Source organism: Peromyscus maniculatus, chromosome 5 (assembly GCF_049852395.1).
Source record: "Peromyscus maniculatus bairdii isolate BWxNUB_F1_BW_parent chromosome 5, HU_Pman_BW_mat_3.1, whole genome shotgun sequence".
NCBI lineage: Eukaryota > Metazoa > Chordata > Mammalia > Rodentia > Cricetidae > Peromyscus > Peromyscus maniculatus.
In genome coordinates this window covers 44,400,738-44,426,660 of record NC_134856.1, presented here as the reverse complement: position 1 = coordinate 44,426,660, position 25,923 = coordinate 44,400,738, and the positions used below count along the sequence as shown (strand labels likewise).

Genomic DNA, 25,923 nt, shown 5'->3' with positions numbered 1-25,923 from the left:
AGTGCAAGGATTAAAGGCATATACCACCATACCCAGCTAAGACTCAGTCCTTTATCTTTTTTTCTTCTTTCTTTCTAAGTTTGAAGCTGCACACTATGGCATCTTATGGTAGTTTCAGATGCTCAGGCAAGAGGATTGCTTGAGTTGAGCAGTTCAGGGCCAGCCTGTACTACATAGGCTTATGCTCATCTCAGCTAGTGGTTGAGAGCACTAGCTGCCTTGCAGAGGAACCGGATTCCATCCCATGCACCTACATTGGACAACTCACAACCATCTCTAACTCCAGTTCCAGAGGATCTGACAATGTCATGGGGACTGCATGGGGCACTGTATGCATGTAATATATACAGATAAACGGAGGCGAGCCCACACACATCCAAAAGAATTAATTTATTTGTTTGTTTATTTATTTATTTTGATTTTTTTCAAGACAAGGTTTCTCTGTGTAACAGCTCTGGCTGTCCTGGAACTCACTTTGTAGACTAGGCTCGTCTCAAACTCATAAAGGATCTGCCTGCTTTTGCCTCCCAAGTGCTGGGATAAAGGCATGCCCCACCACCGTCATAAATTTAAAAAGAAAATTGTATAAGAAATCCCCATGTTGGGTTCTAGAGATGGATGGCTCAGTGGTTAAGAGCACTTAACTGCTTTTGGAGAAGACCTGAGTTGAATTTCCCAGCACCCTCATGGTGGCTTACAACCACCTGAATCTCTTATTCAAGGAATCCAATGCTGCCTTCTGCCTTTGGGCACCAGACATGCTCATGGTACATGGAGATTCATATAGGCAAAGATTCATATACATTGAAGGAAGATAAATAAATCTTAAAAGAAAAAAAATCCCATCTCAAATAAAAACCAAGCTGGCATGTATCTTAGTTGGTGAAGCACTTGCCTAGTGTGCCAGAAGCTCCAGATTCAAGCCCCGTAACAACATAAACTTGGTGAGGTTGTATGTTTGTAATTCTAGCAGTAGGGAGGAGGAGACATAAGGATCAAGAGTTCAAGGTCAGCCTAAGATACATGAGACCAAAGCTCAAAGAAAAAAAGATTAAACATATTTAATGTTTTGTTTGTATTTGGAGACCGTCTTACTCTTAACCCAGGTTGGCCTGGAACTTCCAGTGATCCTTCCGCCTTAGTCTGCCAAGTGCTAGAATTTCCAGTGCACACCACCATGTCTGCTTGGCACATACTGAGTGGTTCTCTTTGATTTGTGACACTCGCCTTTAAAACAGCATTCTTTGTAGAAGATGTTAAGTGAAGTTTGCACATACAGTATTTGTTTAAAAAAAATGCTTTTGTAAGTGCTAAATAGTTGCTAATAACTCCACTTAAAATATGATTTAAGGGGCTGGAGAGATGGCTCAGTGGTTAAGAGCACTGGCTGCTCTTCCAGAGGTCCTGAGTTCAATTCCCAGCAACCACATGGTGGCTCACAGCCATCTGTAATGAGAAATGGTGCCCTCTTCTGGCCTGCAGGTATACATGCAGACAGAACACTGTATACATAATAAATACCACTGTATACATAATAAATAAATAAATCTAAAAAATATGATTTAAGAACATTAAAAATGGTGGTGCATTAGCTTGTGAGATGGCTCAGTGGATCAAAGCATTTGTCAAGCAAGCCTAATGACCTGAATTTGATAGCTGGAATCTTCAGTAGAAGGAGAAAACCCACCTGTAAAGTTACCTGTAAAGTTATCCTGTGATTTCTATCCATACATAGTGGGGCACACAAGCACCCGGTTCTCACATCATAAGAATCTTTTTTTCAGATGCTGACATATTCATGGGAAATAGAAGCAGGAGAATCACAAGTTTGAGGCCAAGACTAGGGACATAGCTCAGTGGTAGAGCACTTGGCTAGCATGCACAAAGCCCTGGGGTCTATGGCAAAAACAAGAGGAAAGGGAGAATGCCTAGCACCTTCCAAACTGCCTGTGCTACATAGGCTTTCTCTTGAAAGAAGAGGACGACTGAAGTTTAAAGTGTCCACCATTGAGCAAATGGCAGTGCAGACGTGTGTTCATGTGGGAGGTTGTGAAACCTTTAAGAGGCCAAGATTGACTGAAGGAAATGGTTCACTGAGCAGGGAGGGCCTCAGGAGTTACCCTGCTTAAGTTGTAGCCTGACCTCCTGACTTCCTGGTTAGCAGACGTGTGAGCGAGCTTTCCTAGAGCCACCAGTTGCCATGATGTTACCTCATGCTCTGAGCCCACAGAGACCTTTCCTCAACTTGTTTCTTGTTGAGGATTTAGTCACAGCAATGATACAATGTCACTTACAGATGTTTAACACAAATACAGTTATCTTACTCCAGGCAGTTATTTTTTTAAAAAAGGATATATGCAAAGGTTCACTTAATGAAAATGATTTATGTTGTTAATAATCTAGGTCAAGTAGATTAATTAGTTGAATAAACTGACATGTGGTGTCATATTAGATATTGCAAAATGTTTTAAGTACACACACATCACATCATTATGACTACATTTTGTTAGTATTTTCTTCCTTGTTTTTACTCATTTGCTTCACAGTTTTGTTTTTGTTTTCTTGGTGGAGCAAAGTCCTATCATCCTTGCACTGGAGAGACAGAGGCTATAAGATTTCAAGTTCAAGTCAGTATAATAGTGAAACCCCGTTTCCCCAAACCATAAAAATCACTCATTAAAATACACACTTGTGTTTAAAAAGCAAAAATCAAGCTGGGGATATAGTTCAGTGCTATCCTAGAATAGCCTAGAATGTACAAATCCTTGAATTTGAAACATAGTACCACCAGAAAATGAAGACAAAAGCATCCACATGGCTACTATCAATGGATCATGAGGTTTTAAAAACACTTTACTTTAGCCTCTTTAGGAAGAATAAAAAAATTTCAAAATGCAGCTGGCCATGGTGGCGCATACCTTTAATCCCAGCACTCAGGAGGCAGAGGCAGGTGGATCTCTGATTTTTGAGGCCAGCCAGGGCTACACTGAGAAACCCTGTCTCAAAACCTACTCCTAAAACAGAAAGAAAAAGAAAAAACAAAGCAGGCATTGGGGGCTGGAAAGATGACTCAGTGGTTAAGAACACTGGTTGCTCTTCCAGAGGACGTGGGTCAGTTCCCAGCGCCCACATGGCAACTCATAACTGCCTGTAACCCTGTTTCCAGGGGATCTGAGGAAAAAGAAAAACTATGAAAAGGCTAATAAATAGATGAAAAGGCTAATAAATAGATAACGGGAACAAATTAAGTCACCTTTCTACTCAACTTCTATCAAAGCTTAACATTTTGCTGCATTTGCTTTGGGGCATTTCTAAAAAAGTCAGTTCTAAGCAAATAAGCATTGTGCTTTTCTGAAGTCCCAGCCACCTCTGAAGATGAAGGGAGGTAGATAAATCACTGTAGCCCATGAGTTCTGTTTAAGAGCATCCTGGGAAACCTGTAAAAAGCTGCTTTTTAAGTACTATGGAGGCGTTTGTTGTTGTCTGAGATGGTCTCGAAGTTGTCCTGGCTGGCTTTGCAGTCTGTAGACCAAACAAGCCGAGAAACTTGACTTCTATTGAGTCAAGGAGACTGAAAATAGCATAGGAAAATCAGAGAAAGACCAACTCATTACTTGAGCTAAAGCAAATTGTAAAAGATTAAACTTAAATGTGAAAAGATTATCAACTGGTGTAAAAGAAAATAAACCGTTGTTAGTTGTCACAAAGTATGTAAATTAAATAACAAACTAACAGAAGTACAACAGCTAAAACTTAAAAAGGAAGTTCACACTAAGCAAATTCTAACAAAAGGCCAATTAGAATCAAGGCAAAAATGCATGTACTGACATAAAAAATAACAATATATGATTATAAATTTGCATGTACTTAAACATAATTTCAAAATATGAAACAAAAAAGCTAGAACAAAATTCTACGTCACTGAAATAGCAAAGAGAAAGATTAAAAACTAGAATGACAATGCTGCCCTTATTTATTTCATGAGAAATTAAAAAAGAATCCCCAAACTATTACTTCCACTGATGGCATTAAGACCAAAAAAAAAAAAAAAATCACATTAGACCAAATATGGTGGCACATTCCTATAATGCCAGCAACTAAGGAGAGGGTGAGGCCGTGTGTGTGTGTGTGTGTGTGTGTGTGCGCACGCCAGTTTTCACGTTTAAAGGCTTTGTAACATTCTGGCTTGGGGTCGCAGTTCAGCTCTGAGCCTGTTCTGCAGCTCTGATCCATCTACAACTACGTTTTTCACCAATCAGGATTCGGGCATAGGGACTTTCCTAGGAACATATCTCTGGGGCACACGTATCTTCTTTTCATTGGTTGGTTTAATCAAATGTGGTCAGGTGGCTTTCCTGCCATTCTTGTCTCAACTTACCAACCAGGATGTCAGTTACCCAGGGGGTGTGGGGAGGTCTTGGGAAATTAAACCTTATTTGACCCTTATTCAAAATGGAAGTTATATCCAGAATGGCTTCATTCGGTTCCTTCTTACACTGGGATGTCTTCTGTAGCTTTCCTGATACTCATCTGCCTCTGGCTTTTCCCTTCTAGTGACTTACTGAATGAGCAAATGCTCAGGAAGCAGGCCGAGTTAGAATCTGCTCAGTGCCGGCTCCAGCTTCAGGTCCTCATTGATAAATGCACTAAACTCAATAGCCGTGTCCAGGTGAGTTTGTCCTTTGTAAATTCAAAAAGGTTTTAGAACCAGAATTAAAGAGAATAGCAATTTAAGAGGAATCAAATTACATAAGTTGATCTCAGTTTGCCCAAAACCCAAATTTCTATGAATTCGGTGAGGGCTTCAGACACAGTGCAGCCACTAAGGACTATCAATGTTTGATAGTTTTCTGCATTCTTCATTTCAGCCACTTGGGGAAATACTCTGAAATGCAGTTCTTTAAGGTTCATGGTAACATTTTCGTGATTGGCAAGAAATCATAATTGGGGGCTGGAGAGATGACTGAGCAGTTAAGAGCCCTGGCTGGAGAGAACCTAGGTTAAATCTTAGCACTCACATGGCAGCTCACAACTGTCTATAACTCCAGTTCCAGGATACCTGACACCCTCATACAGACATACATGCAGGCAAACATCAATGCATATAAGTAAAACATTAAACCACTCTTGAGGGGGAAATAAAAGCTTTCATTTACAGTCTGTTTCCTTGTAGTCGTTAGAAACCCTTATTATGCGGCATCAGAACCAAGTTCTGCAGCAGCACCGGGGCTCCCAAGCACGTTGCGGGAACTGCCTACCCTCCAGCCAGAGCCAGCGTAAATACCACTTTCAGAAGACTTTCACAGTGTCTCAGACAGGAAACTGCCGAATCATGGCCTACTCGGATGGTTTGAGCTGCCTCGTGGTATCACAGCCTTCTCCTCAGTCCTCCTTCATTCCAGGTAAACAATTCAGAACCTCATCTTTTGTGTTCATTGTTAGATACTACTTGCTTCTCTTCTGTTTTTGAAGAATCTTGGGCTCAGTAGTGATTAAACACTGAAAACAGGCTGTCTCTTCACTTTTTTTCTGTCAGTTCCCTGTAAATTGAATGCAAGTACTTGGGGTGCTACAAAGATGCCTTTCATAGTGGCACATGCCTTTAATCCCAGTACCTGACAGGCAAGTGCAGACAGATCCTTAGGAGTTCCAGGCCAGGCTAGCCTCTTCTACACAGCAAGTTCCAGGAAAGCCAGGACTACATAAAGAGACCCTGTCTCAGAACAAACAAAAAACATATCTTTCATAGCTAGATCTACTGGCACACACACATACCTGTAGTCTCAGAATTCAGGAGGTTGAGGCAGAAGTTTGAGGACACTGTGGTCTACATAGTGAGACCCTGTTTCAAACAAACAAAATGTCTCTTTCAGCTACAAATAGTACTTTTATCACTGCACAGGCTGTTGCCTTTAAAAAAATTCTTTCATGTCTGTTGCTTTTATTTTGCAAATTCATTCATCAAGAATGTAGAAATAGGGCTAGAGAGATGGCTCAGTGGTTAAGAGCACTGGCTGCTCTTCCAGAGGTCCTGAGTTCAATTCCCAGCAACCACATGGTGGCTCAAAACTATCGGTAATGAGATCTGGTACCCTCTTCTGGCGCCAGGCAGACATGCAGGCAGAACACTGTATACATAATAAATAAATATTTAAAAAAAAAGAATGTAGAAATAACTGATAATCATGTGAATGTGAGAAAGGAGGTACATGGAAGTGTGGGTCATTGATGTAGTCCAAGGAGAATATTCCCTGTGTATCTCATTTACTGTACAGATTCATTTAAGAGTTTTGCAAAACTATTCCAGAGACTAATTCAAATTTAAACAAAATTTAATATTTTGGAATTTCAGGAATATAATAGTCATTTTATTAATATATATTAATGGGGGGCTGAAGAGATAACTCAGTGGTTAAGAACACTTGCTGTTCTTTCGGACAGGAAAGTGGTAGGTACTCTTTTGGAATTCCAGAGTTCAAAGCCTAGCACTCACGTTAGGTGTCCCATAACAATCACCTATAATTCCAGTTCCAGCTCCAAGGAATCTATTGGCTCTTCTGGCTTCCATGGGCACCCACATTCATGTGCATATACCCACACAGAGACAAACACACATAAATAATAAAGCTGGAACTGGAGAGAAGGTTAAGAGCAGTCAAGTTCATTAACTGTTCTTCCAGAGGACCCTGATTCAATTCCCAGCCACACATAAGGCAACTCAAAACCATCATAAACTGTAACTCTAGTTCCAGGAGACCTGGCACCCTTTTTCTGGCCTCCAAGGGCACCAGGCATGCACACGGTACACATCATATGTGCAAGCAAAGCAAAATATAAATATTAAAAATAAAGCTTGCCAGGGCTGGAGAGTTAGCTCAGTGGCTACGAGCACTGGCTGCTTGGTTCAGATCCTAGCACCCACATGATGGCTCACAACCAACATCCATAACTCCAGTTCCAAGGGATCCAATGCCCTCTTCTGACCTCTGTGGGTACCAGACACGCATGTGGTGCACATGCATACATATAGATAAGGCACCCATACTCATAAAATAAAACAAATCTTTAAAAAAATAATTGCCATCCTAGTTTCTCCAACCCCTTGTCTCTGTTCTTCATTGCTCATATCCCTCGTACATATTGAATTACCGCTCTTGTAGATAAATTATGCTTAATATTTGTCTAGACAACTTAATTTATTTTGGCTATTTGAGACTGAGTCTTGCTATGTAGACCAGGCTGACCTCAAATGTCTGTTGTTGTTTTTCTAGAGACAAGGATTTCTTTGTGTAGCCCTGGTGTCCCGGAGCTATGTAGACCAGGCTGGCCTCGAACTCACAGAGATCTGCCTGCCTCTGCCTCCCAAGTGCTGGGATTAAAAGTGGGTGCACCATCACTGCCAGGCTGCTTTAAAATACACACACACACACACACACACACACACACACACACAGAGTTTATTTTTATCTTAACGTTCATTGTTGTTTTGGCTGTATGTATGTCTGTATGAGGTTGTCAGAAGCCCTGGAACTGGAGTTACAAACAGGTGTGAGCTGCCATGTAGGTGCTGGGAATTGAACCCAATTGCTGAGTTCTCTCTCCAGCTTCCCAATATTGCTCTTTTATCTCCCTCCCAAATGCTAGGACTGTAGTATATCCTACCATGCCCAACTGTCCCAACAGCTTTACTGAAATATAACTTGTAAAATAAAATTGTACATATTTAAAGTAGCTTTGACGAGTTTTGTAATCTTTTACCTATCCTTAATCTCTTCTCACTCATAGGCAGCCACTGATCTGCCTTTTGTTACTGTGTTGCATGTTCTTGAACTGTATATGAATGGCATCATACAGCCATATGCCTTTTTTGTTTGTTTGTTTTTTGGTTTTTCAAGACAGGGTTTCTCTGTGTAGCCTTGGCTATCCTGGAATGCAACCACCACCCAGCTTTTTTTGGTTTGTTTTTTTTTTTTTTTTTTGGTTTTTCGAGACAGGGTTTCTCTGTGTAGCTTTGCGCCTTTCCTGGAGCTCACTTGGTAGCCCAGGCTGGCCTCGAACTCACAGAGATCCGCCTGGCTCTGCCTCCCGAGTGCTGGGATTAAAGGCGTGCGCCACCAACGCCCGGCTTTTGGTTTGTTTTTAAGACCCATATTTTTATGTAAATTATTAATAGAGTATTGCTGGGTAGTATTTCATTGTATGTGTACATTGTAGATTTGTTTATCCATCTATTTATTGATGGATATTTGAAATGGATTTTGCTTTTTTAAAAAGTATAACCCTGGAGTGCTGGGCATGGTGGCCCTTTGATCCCAGCATTCAAGGCAAAGACAGGCAGATCTCTGAGTTCAAGACAGAGCAAGTTCCAGGACAGCCAGGGCAATACAGAGAAACTCTGTCTCAAAGCGGGGGTGGGGGGGTGGGGAGGTGTTATAAACCTGGGGAATATTCATTTTCATTATTTGACTAGCTTTTTTCTTTTCTTTCTTTTTTTATTTTTCTGAGACAGGGTTTCTCTGTGTAGTTTTGGTGCCTGTCCTGGATTTCTCTCTGTAGACCAGGCTGGCCTCGAACTCACAGAGATCCGCCTGGCTCTGCCTCCCGAGTGCTGGGATTAAAGGCATACGCCACCAACGCCCAGTTGACTAGCTGTTTTCTAAGGACTTGGATTCCAAGAAAGATAAGCAAAGGTGCTAACTACTTTTAAAAAACAGTTCGATTTTGCCATAATTTACTTCTATGTGCCTTTTTTGAACTCTCTTCTTTGGTAGGCTTTGGTGTTAAGATGTTGAGTACTGCCAACATGAAGAGCAGTCAGTATATTCCTATGCATGCCAAACAGATACGTGGATTAGCTTTCAGCAGTCGATCCAAGGGCCTTCTGCTCTCTGCTTCCTTTGACAATACTATTAAATTGACCAGGTAAGTGAATCAAGGGTAAGATTGGGCCTGGGCCATTGTGCATCAAATTATTCTTAATTCTCTTATTGATCTGAGGCATTGTCTCCTTTTAAAAGTATATATGCAACAGGCACATGCCTTTGATCCTAGCACCCAAGAGACAGAGTCAGACAGATCTCTTGAGTTTTAGACATAGTGAGTTCCAGGACAGCCAGGGCTATATGGAGAGACTGTCTCAAAATAAATAAAAGTAGGGGCTGGAGAGATGGCTCAATGGTTAAGAGCACTGGCTGTTCTTCCAGAGGTCTTGAGTTCAATTCCCAGCAACCACATGGTGGCTCACAACCATCTGTAATGAGATGTGGTTCCCTCTTCTTGCCTGCAAGCATGCATGTAGGCAGAACACTGTATAATAAATAAATAAATAAATAAATAAATAAATAAATAAATAAATAAATAAATAAATAAATAAATGAAATCTTTAATTAATAAATAAATAAATGTGCATGAACCCTGTGTGGTGATTGAAACCTGTAATCCTAGCACTTGGGATCCTGAGAGGCATAATGGTTACCATATGTTTGAGGCCAATCTGGACTACATAGAGAATTCAAGGACAGCTTGAACTACAGAGTTAGAAGAACAACAGAAAAGTGAACATAAAGCTGGGTGTAATAGCAGATACCTCTAATCCCATCACCTGAATGGTGGAGACAGGAAGATTGAGAGCCAAGGTCAGCCTAAGATGAATGAGACAGAAAATAAAAGTGACATAGTAGGTCACTAAATTAATGTGTAGTGAGTGACCTGAATCTGTTGGTTTTTGTAGTGCTACAAATTGAACCTGGGTCTGGAATATGCCAGACAAGCATTTTATCATGGCACTATCCATCCATTTTTATTTCTTACTATGAGGTTTAGTAATTGACCTAGGCTAGCCTTGACCTTGGAATTGTCCTTCTTCAACCTTTTGAATAGCTGGTGTTTCAGGTCTTCACCAAAGGCTGGGTTGTCCTAATTCTTTAAAATTCCATTTAAAAAAAAAAATATTCACTTTTATTTATGTGTGTGGGTGTTTTGCCCTGTTGGATGACTGTGCACCACCTGAATATAGTGTCTGCAGAGGCCATCAGGTCCTCTGGAACTGAACTGGAGTTATAGATGGTTGCTAGTCACCATGTAAGTGCTAAGAACTAAATCTAGATCCTCTACAACAACAGTAAGTGATCTAGACTACTGAACCATCTCTCCAACCCCTAAAATTACATATTTTTAAAATCTATATTAAACTGTGTGGATGAGAGCAATGTTCTGTAGATGTTGGGATAATGATGTGGAGGGATCATTAATGCCTTGTAACATAGAATTGCCACAACAGCTCAGGACTGCTTATTCCAGTTCTGCCCCCTAGATCATTAGTAGTATAAGCCAGACTTGAGTGTGATCCATTCTTTTCTAGCTAGCTTCCTATTCCTCTTGACTCTTTAAGGGAGGCAGTTGGAGGCAGCACCTGCCTTTTATCCCGGCAGAGGCAGCAGGTGGATCTCTGAGTTCAAGGCAAGCCTGGTCTACAGAATGAGTTCCAGGGACAGCCAGGGCTACATAGTGAAAACCTGTCTCAAAAAACAACAAAAAGTTGGGGGATAGGGTTGTGTAGTAACTCGGTGGTAGAACACATGCCTCATAAGCATGATATTAGGTAGGAGGAATCCTAGAGAAGGCTCGGTTCATATAAAAGTACTTACTACAGAAACTTAATGACTTGAACCCATGACTGGGGGAGAGAACCACTCCAAAAAGTTATTATCTGAACTCTGTACGTACAATGTGGCATGCATGCATCCACGTTCTCACACATATATGGTGTGTGTGTGTGTGTGTGTGTGTGTGTGTGTTAGATGAGGATAGGAATGGGTACAAAAGAGATGGCTAGTTCATTTCCTAGTAGTCAGCATTGAGCAGCTCGAAGACCAGGGGCCTAATACCCTCTTCTGGCCTCCTATGGCATCTATGCAAAGACATACACAAATAAAATTTTTTAAAGGTTTATTTCATCATGTACATTTGTATTTTGCCTACATGTATGTCTGTGTGAGGGTGCCAGATCCCCTGAAATGAGTTACAGACAGTTGTGAGCTGCCATGTCGGTGCTAAGAATTGAACCTGGATCCTCTGGAAGAACAGCCAGTGTTCTTAACCGCTGAGTCAACTCTCCAGCTCCCAAATAGAATCTTTTAAAAATGGGTGAAGGTATGCTAGAAAGATGATTTGGTAGTGATGAGCACTGACTGCCCTTCTAGATGACCTAGGCTCAGTTCCCAGCACCCACATGGCAGCTTACAACTGTCTTAACTCCAGTTCCAGGAGATTTAAAACTCCTTCTGTCCTCCTCAGGAAGGGTACTCATATAGTATACAGACTTGCATGTGGACAAAACACCCATACATATTAAACAGTAGTAATTTATATAAATTAAATAATTAAAAGGGGGCAGACAGGGTGGCACACATCTTTGGCCCAAGTCCTTGGAAAGCAAAAGTAAGATCACAGTCCAAGGCCAGTCTGGTCTACTCAGCAAGTTCTAGGGCAGCCAGGGTTGCATAGTGAGACCCTATCTCAAAACAACAGTAAGGGCAGGGACAAACTGGAGCTGTAGCTCAGTGACAGACTGCTTGCTTACCAGGCATTTGTCCCTAGGTTCATTGACTACCACCACAAAAAGTGTGTGCGTTTAGGGTGGGGGTGCTGTTACACAGTGTTAACGGCTGCTTCTGGGTGGTTGGATTATAATTTTTGGTTTCCCTTATATTTTCTACTTTCTTGTATTGCTTACTGATTATCTGTGTGACAGTTAATTATAGAGAAAGTAATTCAATAGAGAATGGAATGTATCGTTTGTGTATTTCTTCAGCTTACCCTTTTACTTCATTATAATTCAAGAATTAAGTCTGCAGACCAGAAAACACAAGTGTTTTGGAATTGAGAACTATGCAGTTCCCAGAGGAAATATGAAATCCAGATAGTTTAGGGTGCGGATATGTTCTCAATAAATATACTTTGTTAAATGTTTTATTACTCAACATTATCAGCATTGTATACATGATTTTCTTATATGTAAGAATGTAAAGTGGTAAAAATCTCTTTTTAACTCCAGCCTAGAAACAAATACTGTGGTGCAGACTTACAATACTGGACGTCCTGTTTGGAGCTGTTGCTGGTGTCTTGATGAAAACAATTACATCTATGCTGGACTGGCCAATGGTTCAATTCTGATATATGACCTACGGAACACAAATGCCTATATACAGGAGTTAGTTCCTCAGAAAGCCAGGTAGGAAAAACTAATTTTTATGTAGATCACAACAGCATTCTTTTAGATTGCTACTATATTAGTTCATTCCTCGGAGTGTTGCAACAATTGACCACCAGTTTAAGATCTAGTACTTTCATCACTTCAGAAGCAATAGAATTTGAGGCAGGGTATGGTAGCGTATACCAGCACTTGGGGAGCAGACAGATCTCTGAGTTCGAGGACAGCCTGATCTACAGAGCGAATTTTAGGACAGTCGGGACTACACAGAGAAACCCTGTCTTGAAATACCAAAATAAAGTGTTTGGTTTGATAACTTCTGCATAATTAAATTAATAGGAACATAGCTTGCAAGGATTCTTAGCATATAATATTCATAGACTTGCAGATGGAAATTTAGAAGATCTAACCAAAGGCGGGACGGACAGACACACACACACACACACACACACACACACACACACACACACACAGCACCCTTAATCCCACCCAGCACTCAGGAGGCAGAAGCAGGCTGACCTCTTGAGTTGGAGGCTAGCATGTTCCAGAGAAAGTTCCAGGACAGCCAAGGATATACAAAGAAACCCTTTCTCTCTCTCTCTCTCTTTTTTTTTTAAAAAAAGGAGGAAGAATAAGAAGAAAGTCTAACCAATGCTGGTTGCTTATATCTACAATCCCAGAACTTGGGGGGGGGGGGGGCGGGCGCTGAGGCAGAAGAATGGTTATGAGTTTATGGTGAGAAATTTAGAAAAAAAAATCATCTTTTTTCTGAGTTAAAATGTGGTTGCTTTAGGCTGTTTTTGTTACAGGACTTTCTTTTGGAGTATCTAATGTATCCTGTTGAAGGTAGATTCAGAATGTTATGTGTATTTCCTTTTTCTTTCTCCTATAGAGATAGCTAATTGTTTTTACATAGTACAGGAAGATATTCACCCTTCTGTTTGACTTCTATTGAGATGGGAATGTGGCCCGGGTTTCCTGGTCATGAGGTCTGGAACAGCCAAAGTATTGGATTTGGAATGTGTGTCATGGTTTTCTTTTTTGCCTTCAGATGTCCTTTGGTATCTCTGTCATACTTACCCAGAGCTGCTGTGGCTGCATTTCCTTATGGTGGGGTGCTGGCTGGAACCTTGGAGAATGCGTCCTTCTGGGAGCTAAAAACAGATTTTTCTCATAAGCCTCATGTGCTGTCCTTGGAGCCAGGGGGCTTTGTAGACTTTCAGACAGAGAGCAGCACTCGACACTGCCTTGTGACTTACAGGCCTGGTGAGTTCTGAAGTTCTTGGGGACCTGCTATTTTGGTGGTTGGGGGAGATTTGTACAGGAAAGAAGACATTTCCCTTTGAGTGGCTTTGGTAAGCCTCTCCAAGGCTGACAGGCGGGGTGGGTTGAAACCGTTGGTACTACAGTGGAAATGATGGCTCCCGTTTCCTCCAGAGTCAGTCCACTTCCCTACCGTGTATTGGGAAACTCTCTGCCTTGTGCTTCTGGAGTTCATTGCACTCACCTTCAGGTCACTTCCATCTGCTCCTCATGTCACCTAAGAAAAAGGTCCAGGTGGAAACAGCCTAATACCAGAGCAGGTTTTTAGTTGTTCCATTTTTGAGGCCAGCAAAGTTAAGACTGACAGTCATGGCTTTGTGGGACTGTCTAGGCAGATGAACTTCACCATCTCCAAATCTAGGGATAGAACTCTGAACAGCTATTAAATTTACAGGCTTGTTTTGTTCTCACCTTTAAAAAAAAATCTCTATTCCTGATGAACCATGTTGGTGGTCAGTTTAATAAGGGTTTGCCTTTTTAATTTGGTCTTGAGATCTCAAGAGAGCAGCTGTAAATTCTAGCCCTGCTCTAATGGGATTCTAGATATGTAGTAATGATTAGTTATGGTATGTCTTTGTTCTGACAGGCACCTAATATCTGAAATTCTGACCTGTAACTAGGTGTCTCTCTCACAGGAAATTTGTTGATACCTTTGTTGTGACTCTTACCTGGTCTGAGTCCAATTTATTCCTACCTAGACAGCTATTGTCTGAGAACCCCGACCAGATCAGAAGGTAGATACTGGGGTTGGAGAGATGGCTAAAAGGTTAAGAGCACTGGCTGCTCTTCCAGAGGTCCTGAGTTCAATTCCCAGCAACCACATGCTGGCTCACAACCATCCATAATGAGATATGGTGCCCTCTTCAGGTGCACAGGCATACATGCAGACAGAACACTGTATACATAATAATTTTTGTTTTGTTTTGTTTTTTGTTTTTGGAGACAGGGTTTCTCTGTAGTTTTGGTGCCTGTCCTGCAGCTCACTCTGTAGACCAGGCTGGCCTCGAACTCACAGAGATCCGCCTGGCTCTGCCTCCCAAGTGCTGGGATTAAAGGCGTGCGCCACCATCGCCAGGCTAATTTTTTTTTTTTTTTTAAGAAGATAGGTGAGACACAGGCAGCACATCAAAACTCATAAGATAACAAAAGGAAGTTTATTACTTAAAGCTTCAAGGAAAAGAGCATACTTTGTAGGGCCCTTGGGAACAAGAAGGAGCCATCTGGGGTATATAAGTTCCATCAGTGGGTCTAGAGGGGGGGAAAAGGAGAGCTTGTAAGACTGTCTTTATTAAGGCTTTTGGACACTGTCCTTTAAACTTTCAGGGGGAGGAGGGAATTGGCTAGTTTAAAGAAAACATGAATAGGGGAACTTATTTCTATGACTGACATCAACCATTGTGTCTTATTTGTGATCAACAGTTTTAGAATGTGTTGAATTTTGACTTAGATGAAGAACAAGTGGAATATATAGCAAACAACCAACCACTCACATATTTTTATTTTTTCATTTTATGATTTTTTGAGACAGTCTTACTGTGTGTACTCCTGGTTCTCTATAGTACTACCAACCTCAGACTTGTATCAGTCCTTCAGCCTCAGTCTCTGAAGTGTTGGAATTATTGACTCACCATTCCTGGCTAATGGAGAAGCCTCTGTGTACACTTATTTTATTTTAAGTCAGGCCTAAAACTGGGTTCCAAGGTGGATTGTCAGGTTTGTCACGTTGACCGCCAAAGTGCCCACTTGTGGGTAGATCTCATCACTGCACATTTGTTTTATTTGGGAAACTGTTACAGTTACTTCTGGCCTTTTGGTTCTTACAAATCATGCTCAGACTTACATAGAAAGCTTGAGGGTTGGGGCTAGAGAGGTCATCTAGCAGTTAAGAACACTGACTGCTCTTCTGGAGGACCTGAGTTCAATTCCCAGGACCCACATGGCAGCTCACAACTGTCTGTAACTCCAGTTGTAGGGGACTCATCACCCTCATATGGACATACACGCAGGCAAAACACCAATGCAAATAAAATAAAAATAGATAATAAAGAAAGCTGGAGGGGGGAGTCCCATTTTCCCCCCAGCGTTTGTCTTTCAGAAGTACCCGAGGTAACTCTACTTATTATAGCTAATGGAGTACTTAGAATACTTGAAAAATAAATTCCCCAGGAAATCTCAGAAGATACAATGATTATACAAAACCAGTGCATTTCTAGAGTTGTTTCTCAAGTAGGAAAAACCTATTGCAGATAACTTCCTGTAGTCAAAAGGTTTCTCCAGTCCCTCCCAGCCACACGGCCGGGATAAATCTCTCACCCGCAGTCCTGCAGCCACTTACATAATAACCATTCAGAGGCGTAATATTAATTGTCAGTTGTATGGCCTATGTCAGGCTTCTCTCTAACTAGCTCTTCTAACTTAACCCATTTCTATTGATCTATAAGTTGCCATGTGGCCGTGGCTTATAGGTATTTTCACATCTTACTTCGTGGTGGCCAGACTCTGCCTTTCTCTTTCCTGTCTCTCTCCTTGGATTTTTCCGCCTGCCTCTAAGCTGCCTTGCCATAGGCCAGTGCAGCTTTATTAACCAATAGGAACACCATATTTTCAGTGTACAGAAAGATACCTCCTAGCAACTTCCTTTATCCTAGTCCAGGCTTCTGAATTTCATTGGTGCTGTGTTGTATTTGCTTTGTCAGTCTTGTGGGTTTAATGTATTTAGCTTTTTTCCCCAGCTAGGTTGTAAGTATTTGAGGTTCAGGTACTTAATTTCTTTTGTATCATCTCCATGAGGTAACACCAACTTCTCTATCTCATAGATAAAAGCCACAACACCATACGAAATGTGCTATTGGAGATGTCTTACAAACTAGATGATGCTGGAGAACCAGTTTGTTCCTGCCTTCCTGTGCAAACGTTCCTTGGGGGACCCACTTGCAAACTTTTGACCAAAAATGCCATCTTCCAAAGCCCAGAGAATGATGGCAATCTCCTAGTGTGTACTGGGGATGAAGCATCAAAGTCTGTCCTGGTGAGCCTATTTTTATTTTGTATTTAAAAATCATTTGGGGTGGGGAGGGGGGAAGAGTGGGAGAACAGGGGAATCTGTGGCTATTATGTGGAACTGAATGATGTTGTAAAATAAATTTACTAAAAAAATTAAAAAAGAAAAAAAAAAAAAGGAAAAAAAAAATCATTTGGGGTTTGAGGGCCCAGGCCTAGCCTAGTGGTAAGAAGGCACTTGCCTAGCATATATGAACGAGTCAGTCCCAACCACCACCACACCAGTCTAAAGGTAATAAGGCAGAGAGCAATACCAGAAGATGCCCGTGGTTTCTAAACGCACAAGCCAAGCAGGGGCACACCTATAAATATATACATGTGTGCACCCAAAACTATCACTGGTATGTAATGATTGCACCATAGGTGTTAAACAATATGAAGTACTGGTACAAGTAAAGGGAAGAGAGCAGGATTGTTAAAACATCAAAATGTACAACTTCCTGGGAAGTTGGCTCATTTGGTAAAATGTAAAGTACTTGCCATGAAAACATGAAGACCTGAATTCCCTAGTGCTCATGTAAAAAGCCAGGCAAGGCAGGACATACCTGTAGTCCAAGACCTTGGGAGGTAAGGCAGACATTCAAAGCCAGCCGGTGCACAGTGAGACCCTGTCGAGGGCGGGAGAAGAGAGAAGAGTGAGTCTGGTGGTGGTTTATTGTTACTTTAATATATTTTATTTTTGAGCCAGGGTCTCATTGTATACTCACTATAGATCTTGCTGGCCTCAAACTCAGAACTGCTTGTGTCTGCCTTCTAAATGCTGGAGTTAAAGGCATGCCTGACATACCTCAAGTGTTAAAAACTGTAGCATATGATGTTGGGGGGTGTACTCCAGTGCACAGGTAGAGGTCGGAGAACAAGTGTGTAGACGTGGTTCTCCTTCCACCTTTACCTGGGTTCTGGGCATCTAACTCAACAGACTTGCATGGCAAGTGGTTTTTCTCACTGAGCTACCTCACTGGCCTTATTTTAGATACTTTACAAGTTTCTTGTAATAAATGTTCTAGGAAAGAAAACACTTGCTAGAATGTATGTTCCATGGCTGGAGAGATTGTTCAGCAGTTAGGAGTCTGTTAGAGTCCTCTTCCAGAGGATCCGAGTTTGGTTCCCAACACCTAAATTAGGAGGTTCACAGCCAGCTGTAATTTCAACTCCAGGAGATCCACATTCTTCTACAGGTACCCCATATAGACACACATAATTAAATTAATATATATTTTTAAATATAACTTTGGTGAGGATAGAGATAGTGGTCTTATTGACTCTTCTGTCAGAAGAGACAGTATCTAGAAGAGTTCTGGCACATAGGTGAAAGAAAAGAGTCCTTGACTTGCTTGTCACGCGTAGGGGGTGCTAGTTTTGTACAGTGCTAAGCTAACATTAGAGACTGTTGTCCCCGCCGGGGCTGACTAGCTGCTGACTGTTTCTGCTTGCTGTTTTTAAGTTGTGGAATGGTGGCAGTGGCTCATTGCTGCAGGACCTGAAGACGGATCAACCTGTCTTGGACATCTGCCCGTTTGAAGCAAATCAGAACAACTACTTGGCCACCTTAACTGAGAAGGCTGTCAATTTTTATAAATGGGAGTGAGCGTGGTCTCGAGACCTTCCAGACACGCTGCTGGTTAATGTTAAGTAGGTTTTTAGCACCTAGTAGCCCTGAACAAGATACCTGTTTGTATGTTGTAACTAGAACTTTTGGATCATGGCTTCATTTGGATTAATGTGATTCTAGGTCATGGAGACACTAAGATTGTGTATGCTATTTGCACCAAAAAAGTACCTTTGTGAATCTTGCCTGAAAATTCTTTATTTAAATTCTGCAGGATCTTACCGTCCTCTCAACTAACTGTTATTTAGGATGTGAGTGTGCACAGCATTTTGGGGCTGTGATACCCAACCAGCCTGAATTGTCTTGGGTAGAATTTGACTTATTTTCAAGTTTGAGTGCTCATAACCTTTTAATGACTTGATCTCACCTACACCCCTGCACTGTCTGCCCCCAGTGTCTGGCACTTCACCTGTGGTGTGTGTTGTGGCAACAACAGTTACATTCCAGGTACATATGCCTACTAGAATGTTGACAAGTCCAATGATGGAGGTAGCTGACCAGCTAGCAATGTGTAGAGCCAGCAGCTAAATCTTGTGTGCATTAAGTTCATTGTGATCACTGTGACAGGTAAAGGAAAGGACCAGTTGTTTGAACAATTGTGAAAAAATTTAGATTTTTCTACTTAGACTCCTCAGGGGTTTTTATTCCCCACCAGGCCAGTGCTTAAAGACATACAGTTCCCAGCCCAGGTAAAGGCTTCCTTCCCATGTGAAATGTTTGATTCTGAGTTCCTTTGATTTGCCTCCCAATGTTTCTGAAAGTGTTGTTAGTAAAGTGGTTATTCTCAGGAAGACAGGAGTGAGTGGTTAGACCTATGGATGACAGAAAGGATGACACTTAGAAACTTCCTTCTGCTGGTCCTGAACTGCCCAGCATTTAGAATGATTATGCTCAGGTCCCTTTGTCTGCTTTGCCTTCGGCTACTCCACTAAACCACTGCCCCTAGGACACCTTGTCTCAAGGTGTAAACAACATGGCTGTCTCGAGTTTTTGTTGGTGAGGCACTATCCTTTTTAATAATAAAAGTTCTGTCCTACCTATCAAAGTCCTGAGCTGTTTGGGGGATCCTTATTAACAGCAAGGAATTGTTAAGGTTACTTTTCCCAGGGTTCCAAATTGTGGCTGTATGTATTTAATGAAACCTTCTATTTTAAGATTCTTGGGGTTTTTTTTTTGGGGGGGGGGTGTTGTTTGTGTTTTTAATTTTAAAGCTTTAAAAATGTCAGCTTCCACAGCTTGGGGAAAAGCCCCCCTCCCTCCCTCCCTTTTAAAAGTAACTGCTTAAGTAAGCCTGGAGCTTCAGGGGCAGGATAGGATTTAAATTAAATAGAACTCGAGTAACTTCAGCAGCTGGCCACAGAGAAAGCTGGGGGTGTCAGGCTTGTCTGGGGAAGGGTTAAGATTTGACTTGCCTTGAAGAATGTTTAACTAAGGCTGACTGGGGAGATTTACTACCACAGAAGCTAAAATCAATATCAAGCCGTGCCACTTTTTGCATTTCTACAATAAAAGTGGATTCGGGTAGGAAGGTGCCAGGGTCTCTCACTTGTTTTTTGCTCTGTCACTGAGCTGTATCAGAAACCCAGATCTATGTTCTGGAAGCAGATTCACATGATGGACTGATTATCTAAAGAAAACCTTACCCTGCCCCCACCATTACTTGCAAGAAACTTCATCTCTAGACCCAGCCTCTAATCTTCTTAGCACCAGCAGGATGTTTGTTTTTAAATCTTGTCATAATACATTGGGATTTCTGAATATTGCCGTGTCTCAGTGTTGGTTGTAATGTTAGCAAAATAAAGAATTTGCCATGTGTAACACCAACCCGTGTCTTCTGCCTGTGTCTAGTAGAGGCAGGAGTATACCTGCCTCTTGGGAGTTGGGGAGGGGGGCATAATCTTACTCTAGTATGTTCTCCATCTCATCCAGTACTGGACATGAATTACTCAGGATGATCCCTAGAGCTGAAGTAACATTTAATTCACTGTTTCTTTACTTGTCTAATTTACTGCTCCCGAGCCAGTAGCACAGGCTGGACCGTAACTCCCACATAGGAAAGCCTGGCCTTGCTTCTACCTAAGCTGCCAAGCACCGGGATGTACTTGCAGGTGTGCCCCACTGTGCCCAATGTAAATATTTTACATAAACTGGTGAGGCTCCAGCTGCCAGTTCTTTTTTGCTGTTGCTAATTGGAAGCTGCATTTGCCTCGTAAATAACCTAGGTATGGGAACACATACTTGTAAGCCCAGCACTGGAATCTGAGGCTGGAGGATCGCGAGTTTCAGGCCAGACTGAGTTACATACTGAGGATATACTCCTCAGACTTTCTTGCTTGCTGGCTTCCTGTTATTGCTCTAAATTGAGGAGCCCGTAAGGTGGAAGAAATGGGAATTATTTATGTTATTTCTTAAAATTATTTGCCAATCCTTTGACAGGGGTATTAGTGAGCAGGTGTAGGCCCTTGAGTTCCACCTGCTCAGCACAGTTCTAGCCACTTGCTTCAGATTGTCTTCTGTTTCAAATCAGGGTTCTGTTGGTACAAACAGGCTCGGCAGTTAACTGGAAAAGCTGGAAATGTCTTCCAGTTAACAAAAAACAAGAGTGAGTATACTGGATTCCAAGAGGACAGAATCTAAAAGTATAACCATACTGTTATTATAAAGCCAACTGTTTCAAGGAAAGAGGGAGTTCTGGGGTAGAAATAAATTCCAAATTGCTAAGAATCCTAACAGCATTTTTATTTGTTTATATTTTTTTAAAGTTATTGTGTTTCTATCCGTGGCTGGTCGAACTTAAAATGTAGCTATCCTTGTAGACCAGACTGGCCCCAAGTGCTGGGATTAAAGGAGTACAAAGTACATCCTAATGGGTAAAGAATGTGAATTATTCATTACAAGGAAGAAATAGCTTTAAAACCCTAATGAAATTAAAACCAGGCATGCCAGCATTCTAGAGGCTGGGCAGGAGAATCTCAGGTTCAAGGCCAGCATGGAGACAAATATCCTGTGTCCCCTGCTTCCCCCATCCCACCGCCAGGAAATGGCATGCACATGGTGTTTCAGTTTTACATGTCCTGGTTCTTCCACCCTACTTATACTACAGTTAGCCAAGTTGAAATTAAAAACCCGGGGAGGGCTGGAGAGAAGGCCCAGTAGTTAAGAGCACTTGCTGCTTTTGAGAGGATCTGGGTTCAGTTCCTATGACCGAACAACTATCTTAACTATAGTTCCAGGGAATCCAATGCCTTCTGACCTCCCAGAGCACCAGGTAAGCATCAGTGCACATACATAACATTCAGGCAAAACACAAGTGCAAATCTTTTTAAAATTGTTTAAAATGTTAAAGCTCATTTTTGATTCCAGGTTTCTGTCTCCAAGACAGTGTAGGCAGTTCACCTTTGTGCTGAAAAATAAAACAGTCATACACATTGTAGCACAGTTTGTCCAGCAGTGGACACTAGGCAGAAAGACTGTCCTAGAGGGTTAGTGTAGGCCACAAACACAAATACAGATGTAGACATCTGTATTTGGATAAGAGAAATGGTGGACATAGAGGGGGAAATAAGATTTCAAGATGGTGGCCCTGTTTCCCAAAAAAAAAAAAAAAATGGTTAAAAAGACCTGGAGCCTGGAGCTTTATCTAAGCAAAGCTCTGTGAATTGCCAACAATTGGATAAGCTTATAATTAAAAAGTTATAATTAGAAGCTTTGGGCATCCTGGCTGCCTAGACTATATACTAAAAACTTGTCTTAAAAAAATAAAACTGCTTGCTACACCCTCAAACTCTTCCCGATGCTTATAGACCCCACTGACTGACTTAAACGCAATCAGTATCAGAGTGATACTTTCAGAAGATAGCTGCTCAGGTGGTATGATGGTGTGATTCAAGTCTTTTCTCTTAAATGTGGCCTAAAAATTGGTTGTTCAAAGCCAGATAAATGCACATCTGTAGGGGCTGGAGAGATGGCTCAGAGGCTAAGAGCACTAACTGCTCTTCCAGAGGTCCTGAGTTCAATTCCCAGCAACCACATGGTGGCTCACAACCATCTGTAATGAGATCTGGTGCCCTCTTCTGGCCTGCAGTCATATGTGCTGTATACTAAATAAATAAAAAATTAAAAAAAAAAAATGCACATCTGTAATCCCAGTACTTGGGAGATAGAGACAAGAGGATTAAGGAGTTCAAGGCCTCCTCCACTACATACTGAGTTTGAGGCCAGTCTGGGCTACATGAGACCCTGTCTCAAAAAACAACCCCTGCCAAGCAATAAATCTCAAGGATTGGTTGTGCCCAGGAATAGATGAGAAGAGATGATAACGGGCAGGAGAGAAGTAGGTACAGAATCTAAACCCAGTGAAGTTCAGGGACCTGATTTATCCTGATGGCCATGACCATTTCTTCTCATGAAAGGGACACCCTAACTGTTAAGATAATGTGAATCTACTTATTATCACTAGGCAGTCATGCCCCTGCCTCAATTCCCCCTCTTTTTCAGTGTCAGGAGAAACATCAGAAACTAACTTGTTTCACTGATAAGAGGAACTACAGCTAGGTGTGGTGGTGGTTCATGCCTATAATTCCAACTCTAGGTGGAGGCCCAATGATCAGTTGAGTCATCCCTAAGAACAACCCATGTGACCAGGCAGTGGAGGTGCACGCCTTTAATCCTAGCACTTGGGAGGCAGAGGCAGGCACATTTCTGTAAGTTTGAGGGCAACCTGATCTGTGTATTGAGTTCCAGGCTAGCCAGGACTATATAGTGAGATGCTCTCAAAAACAAAAATTGCCACAAAAAACAACCAACCACCACAACAAAACACACAAGAATAATGCACACAAAAATATTTCTATTCGGCGGCGGCGCATGCCTTTAATCCCAGCACTCGGGAGGCAGAGGCAGGCGGATCTCTGAGTTCGAGGCCAACCTGGACTACCAAGTGAGTTCCAGGAAAAGGCGCAAAGCTACACAGAGAAACCCTGTCTCGAAAAACCTAATTAAAAATATTTCTATTCTAGAAAAGGTTTTCTTCATGTATGCAGAATGCAAAGTAGTAATGGATAACCTTGATCTCACCAGGGAATATTTTAAGATTTATAATGGCTGATCTATTGTAGTTTTGCTCTTTAATCTAGGGCAAGGTCCTTCTTCCTAAGATGTCTGTCCCACTGGGCTATGGCTTTCTCCAGGAATTTCAGTCTGGGAGAAGGAAAGGCTAAAGCCTGGTGCCAGCTAGGAGGAGAGAGGGGGGACTTGGGGAGTACTTGGTGGGGAGGGCACATTCACACAGTTCTGATAACTTATCAAGACCACTTTGCAAGAGACAGTGAAGTCAAGAGAACAATGGGTCGGTGATGGCCAGGACCACACCTTAACCCCTTGACTGGGACTGCTTAGCTGTGCACTGGAGATTATGTAAACCTAAACCTCATGTCCCCACTGAAGGAAGATGGACTTGGGGGATCACTGAACCTTTTTATTCCTCTTCCCAAAGTGGCTACGTTGACTACATTTCCCTTTCTGTTTTTCTTATCACTTGTCTGCTTAATTGCCTTTAATCCCAGCACTCAGGAGGCAGAGGCAGGTGGATCTCTGAATTAGAGGCCAGCCTGGTCTACAGAGCAAGTTCCAGGACAGCCAGAGCTATTTACACAGAGAAACCCTGTCTGAAAAAACCAAAGAAGAAGAAAAAATACTATTTCCTATATGGACTGTCTTCTGATGAACTGTCCCAATGTGGAGAATCCATTCAAAATGTACTCCCTTTTCAGTAAGACTTGTCCTTTGGTACCAACTCTGTCCACTGCCTCCTTAAACGTTCTAGGGGCCTGTAAGAGCTGACCCCTGCCCAGGACTTCCCCATCGCTCCCTCTTCTCATTGCAACCACCAAGACCTAGCATGGCCTTGAATTTGCAATCATCCTGCCTTAGCTGGGATTACAGACCTGTGCCTTCATACCTAACCCTAGTCCTTCCTTATAAATGCCATTCCCATCTCCTCAGGGTCTTAAATTAGTCCTTTTTTGTTCTGGAACTTACTCTGTAGACCAGTCAGGCCTTGAACTCATAGAGATCTGCCCGCCTGTCTCCCAAATGCTGGGATTAAAGGTGTGTACCACCACCACCTGGCATTGAATTTGGTTCTTAACTTCTTTGGAACATTTTAGATCCAATTCTTTACCATCTTCATGGGGGGGGGGTGTCTTAGTTATCACTCAAACAGCCTTTCCCCCAACCTCTGCCTTGTCCCACTATACAGCTTTTATGGTTCTTCATAGCACTTGTACTATTTGAAATTATCTTACATCTATTATTATTATCAGAAATCTTGCCTGTTTCTGCCTCCGGAGTGCTGAAATTCAAGGCTTAAAGGTATGCACCAAGCACCACACCCCACTGTCTTAACATTTTTCTAGCTGTCCCTATTGCTTATCCCTTACATACGACAGCTCTTAAGCAATGCCTGGCATATTTAGAAAATGTTCATCAGCAGATGTGGTGGCTCAGTTTGTAATCTCAACCCTTGGGAGGCCAAGGCAAGAGGATCCGGAGACCAAGGCCAGTTTGGGCTACACAGTGAGATATAGGCCAGCCTGGTCTCTGTATCAAGGCCCTTTTTCCAAAAACCAAGACAAAAATAGTCAGCAGTATCTACTGAATAATTAAATTAGAGATCTTAAAACAGTATAAGGAGTAAAAACAATTCCTACTTCGATTTTAGAGGTAGTGTATTTTATTAAGTCTAGGGGCTGAACCTAGGTCCTTACATGCTAAGCACATGCTAAACCACTGAGCTATGTGCCCAGGTACTGTGTGTGTGTGTGTGTGTGTGTGTGTGTGTGTGTGTGTGTGTGTTCACAGGTGGAACTTGCAGTGTTTCTCTTCATGTCTTGCTCCTCTCTCCCAAGTGCTGGAATTTCAAGGCATGAGCTACCATGCCTGGCCTGACATAGTGTATTTTATACTGAAAAGTTAATGGGGCCAGAAGGCCTTAGTAAAAATCAACCATCTCTCGCCTGGTTGGAGTCTATGCCTTCTGTAAGGTCTAGATTTGTGGGACACAGCCTGAGCTGGCCAGGTTCCCAGATTTCTCCGTGTCTTGTTTCTTGGTCACTGAGACTTTAAGATAGATTTATCTTCCTCCCTATCACTAGACACAATCTGTGGCTTGGTGTAGGATTTGTTCAGTGCAAGATGAAAGATAGGCAACCGCTGCCTTCTCTGAGCAGACTGTCAATCTCTAGCCTCATACTGGCTTAAAATAATCTCCCACTTGTTATCTGAGCACTTTCAAACCCAGTATTGAAAATTAATGGCCCTTAGTAACCTCAAGGACTTCTGGTGATGTAGACGTTTGAGACTTAGTATGTCATGTGAATACTATGAAGTATATTTATCAAGTCCATCCTGAGCTACTTTAGTCCATGATTAAGTTTAGGGGAACCTCCAGATACTTTTGTGGTGATAATAAGGGCAAGTGCTGTGGAAATGCCATAACTTCCATTCCTAGAGATAAGAGACCAGGACCAGCCACAGTGGGCAGTTTGAACCTACAGAGTGTTCTCAGGGGGTTCCTTTCCCAACTCTTAAGCCCTTATCCAACTCTTCTGGTTCTAGTCTAGTATTAACTATCCATTTATGGTTTCAGAACAGCAGAAGCTGTAGTTTTATGTTTGTTTGGCTTTTTCGTTTGTTTTCTTTTTTAGACAGGGTCTCACTA

General features: G+C 41.9%; 1 protein-coding gene across 4 annotated transcripts in view; it reads left to right on the top strand.

Annotated features, from left to right (window-relative positions):
• Positions 1 to 20,027, top strand: part of Rfwd3 (ring finger and WD repeat domain 3) — a 34,257-nt gene extending 14,230 nt beyond the window's left edge. For all 4 annotated transcript variants that reach the window (XM_015992920.3, XM_076572166.1, XM_042277723.2 and 1 more), the window contains exons 7-13: positions 4,555 to 4,669; positions 5,174 to 5,402; positions 8,772 to 8,922; positions 12,056 to 12,232; positions 13,263 to 13,477; positions 16,351 to 16,562; positions 18,039 to 20,027. In XM_015992920.3, coding sequence (XP_015848406.1) covers positions 4,555 to 4,669; positions 5,174 to 5,402; positions 8,772 to 8,922; positions 12,056 to 12,232; positions 13,263 to 13,477; positions 16,351 to 16,562; positions 18,039 to 18,182 — 1,243 coding nt within the window. In that variant the 3' untranslated portion in view covers positions 18,183 to 20,027. The remainder of the gene's footprint in view (positions 1 to 4,554; positions 4,670 to 5,173; positions 5,403 to 8,771; positions 8,923 to 12,055; positions 12,233 to 13,262; positions 13,478 to 16,350; positions 16,563 to 18,038) is intronic.
• The last annotated feature ends 5,896 nt before the right edge of the window (positions 20,028 to 25,923 follow it).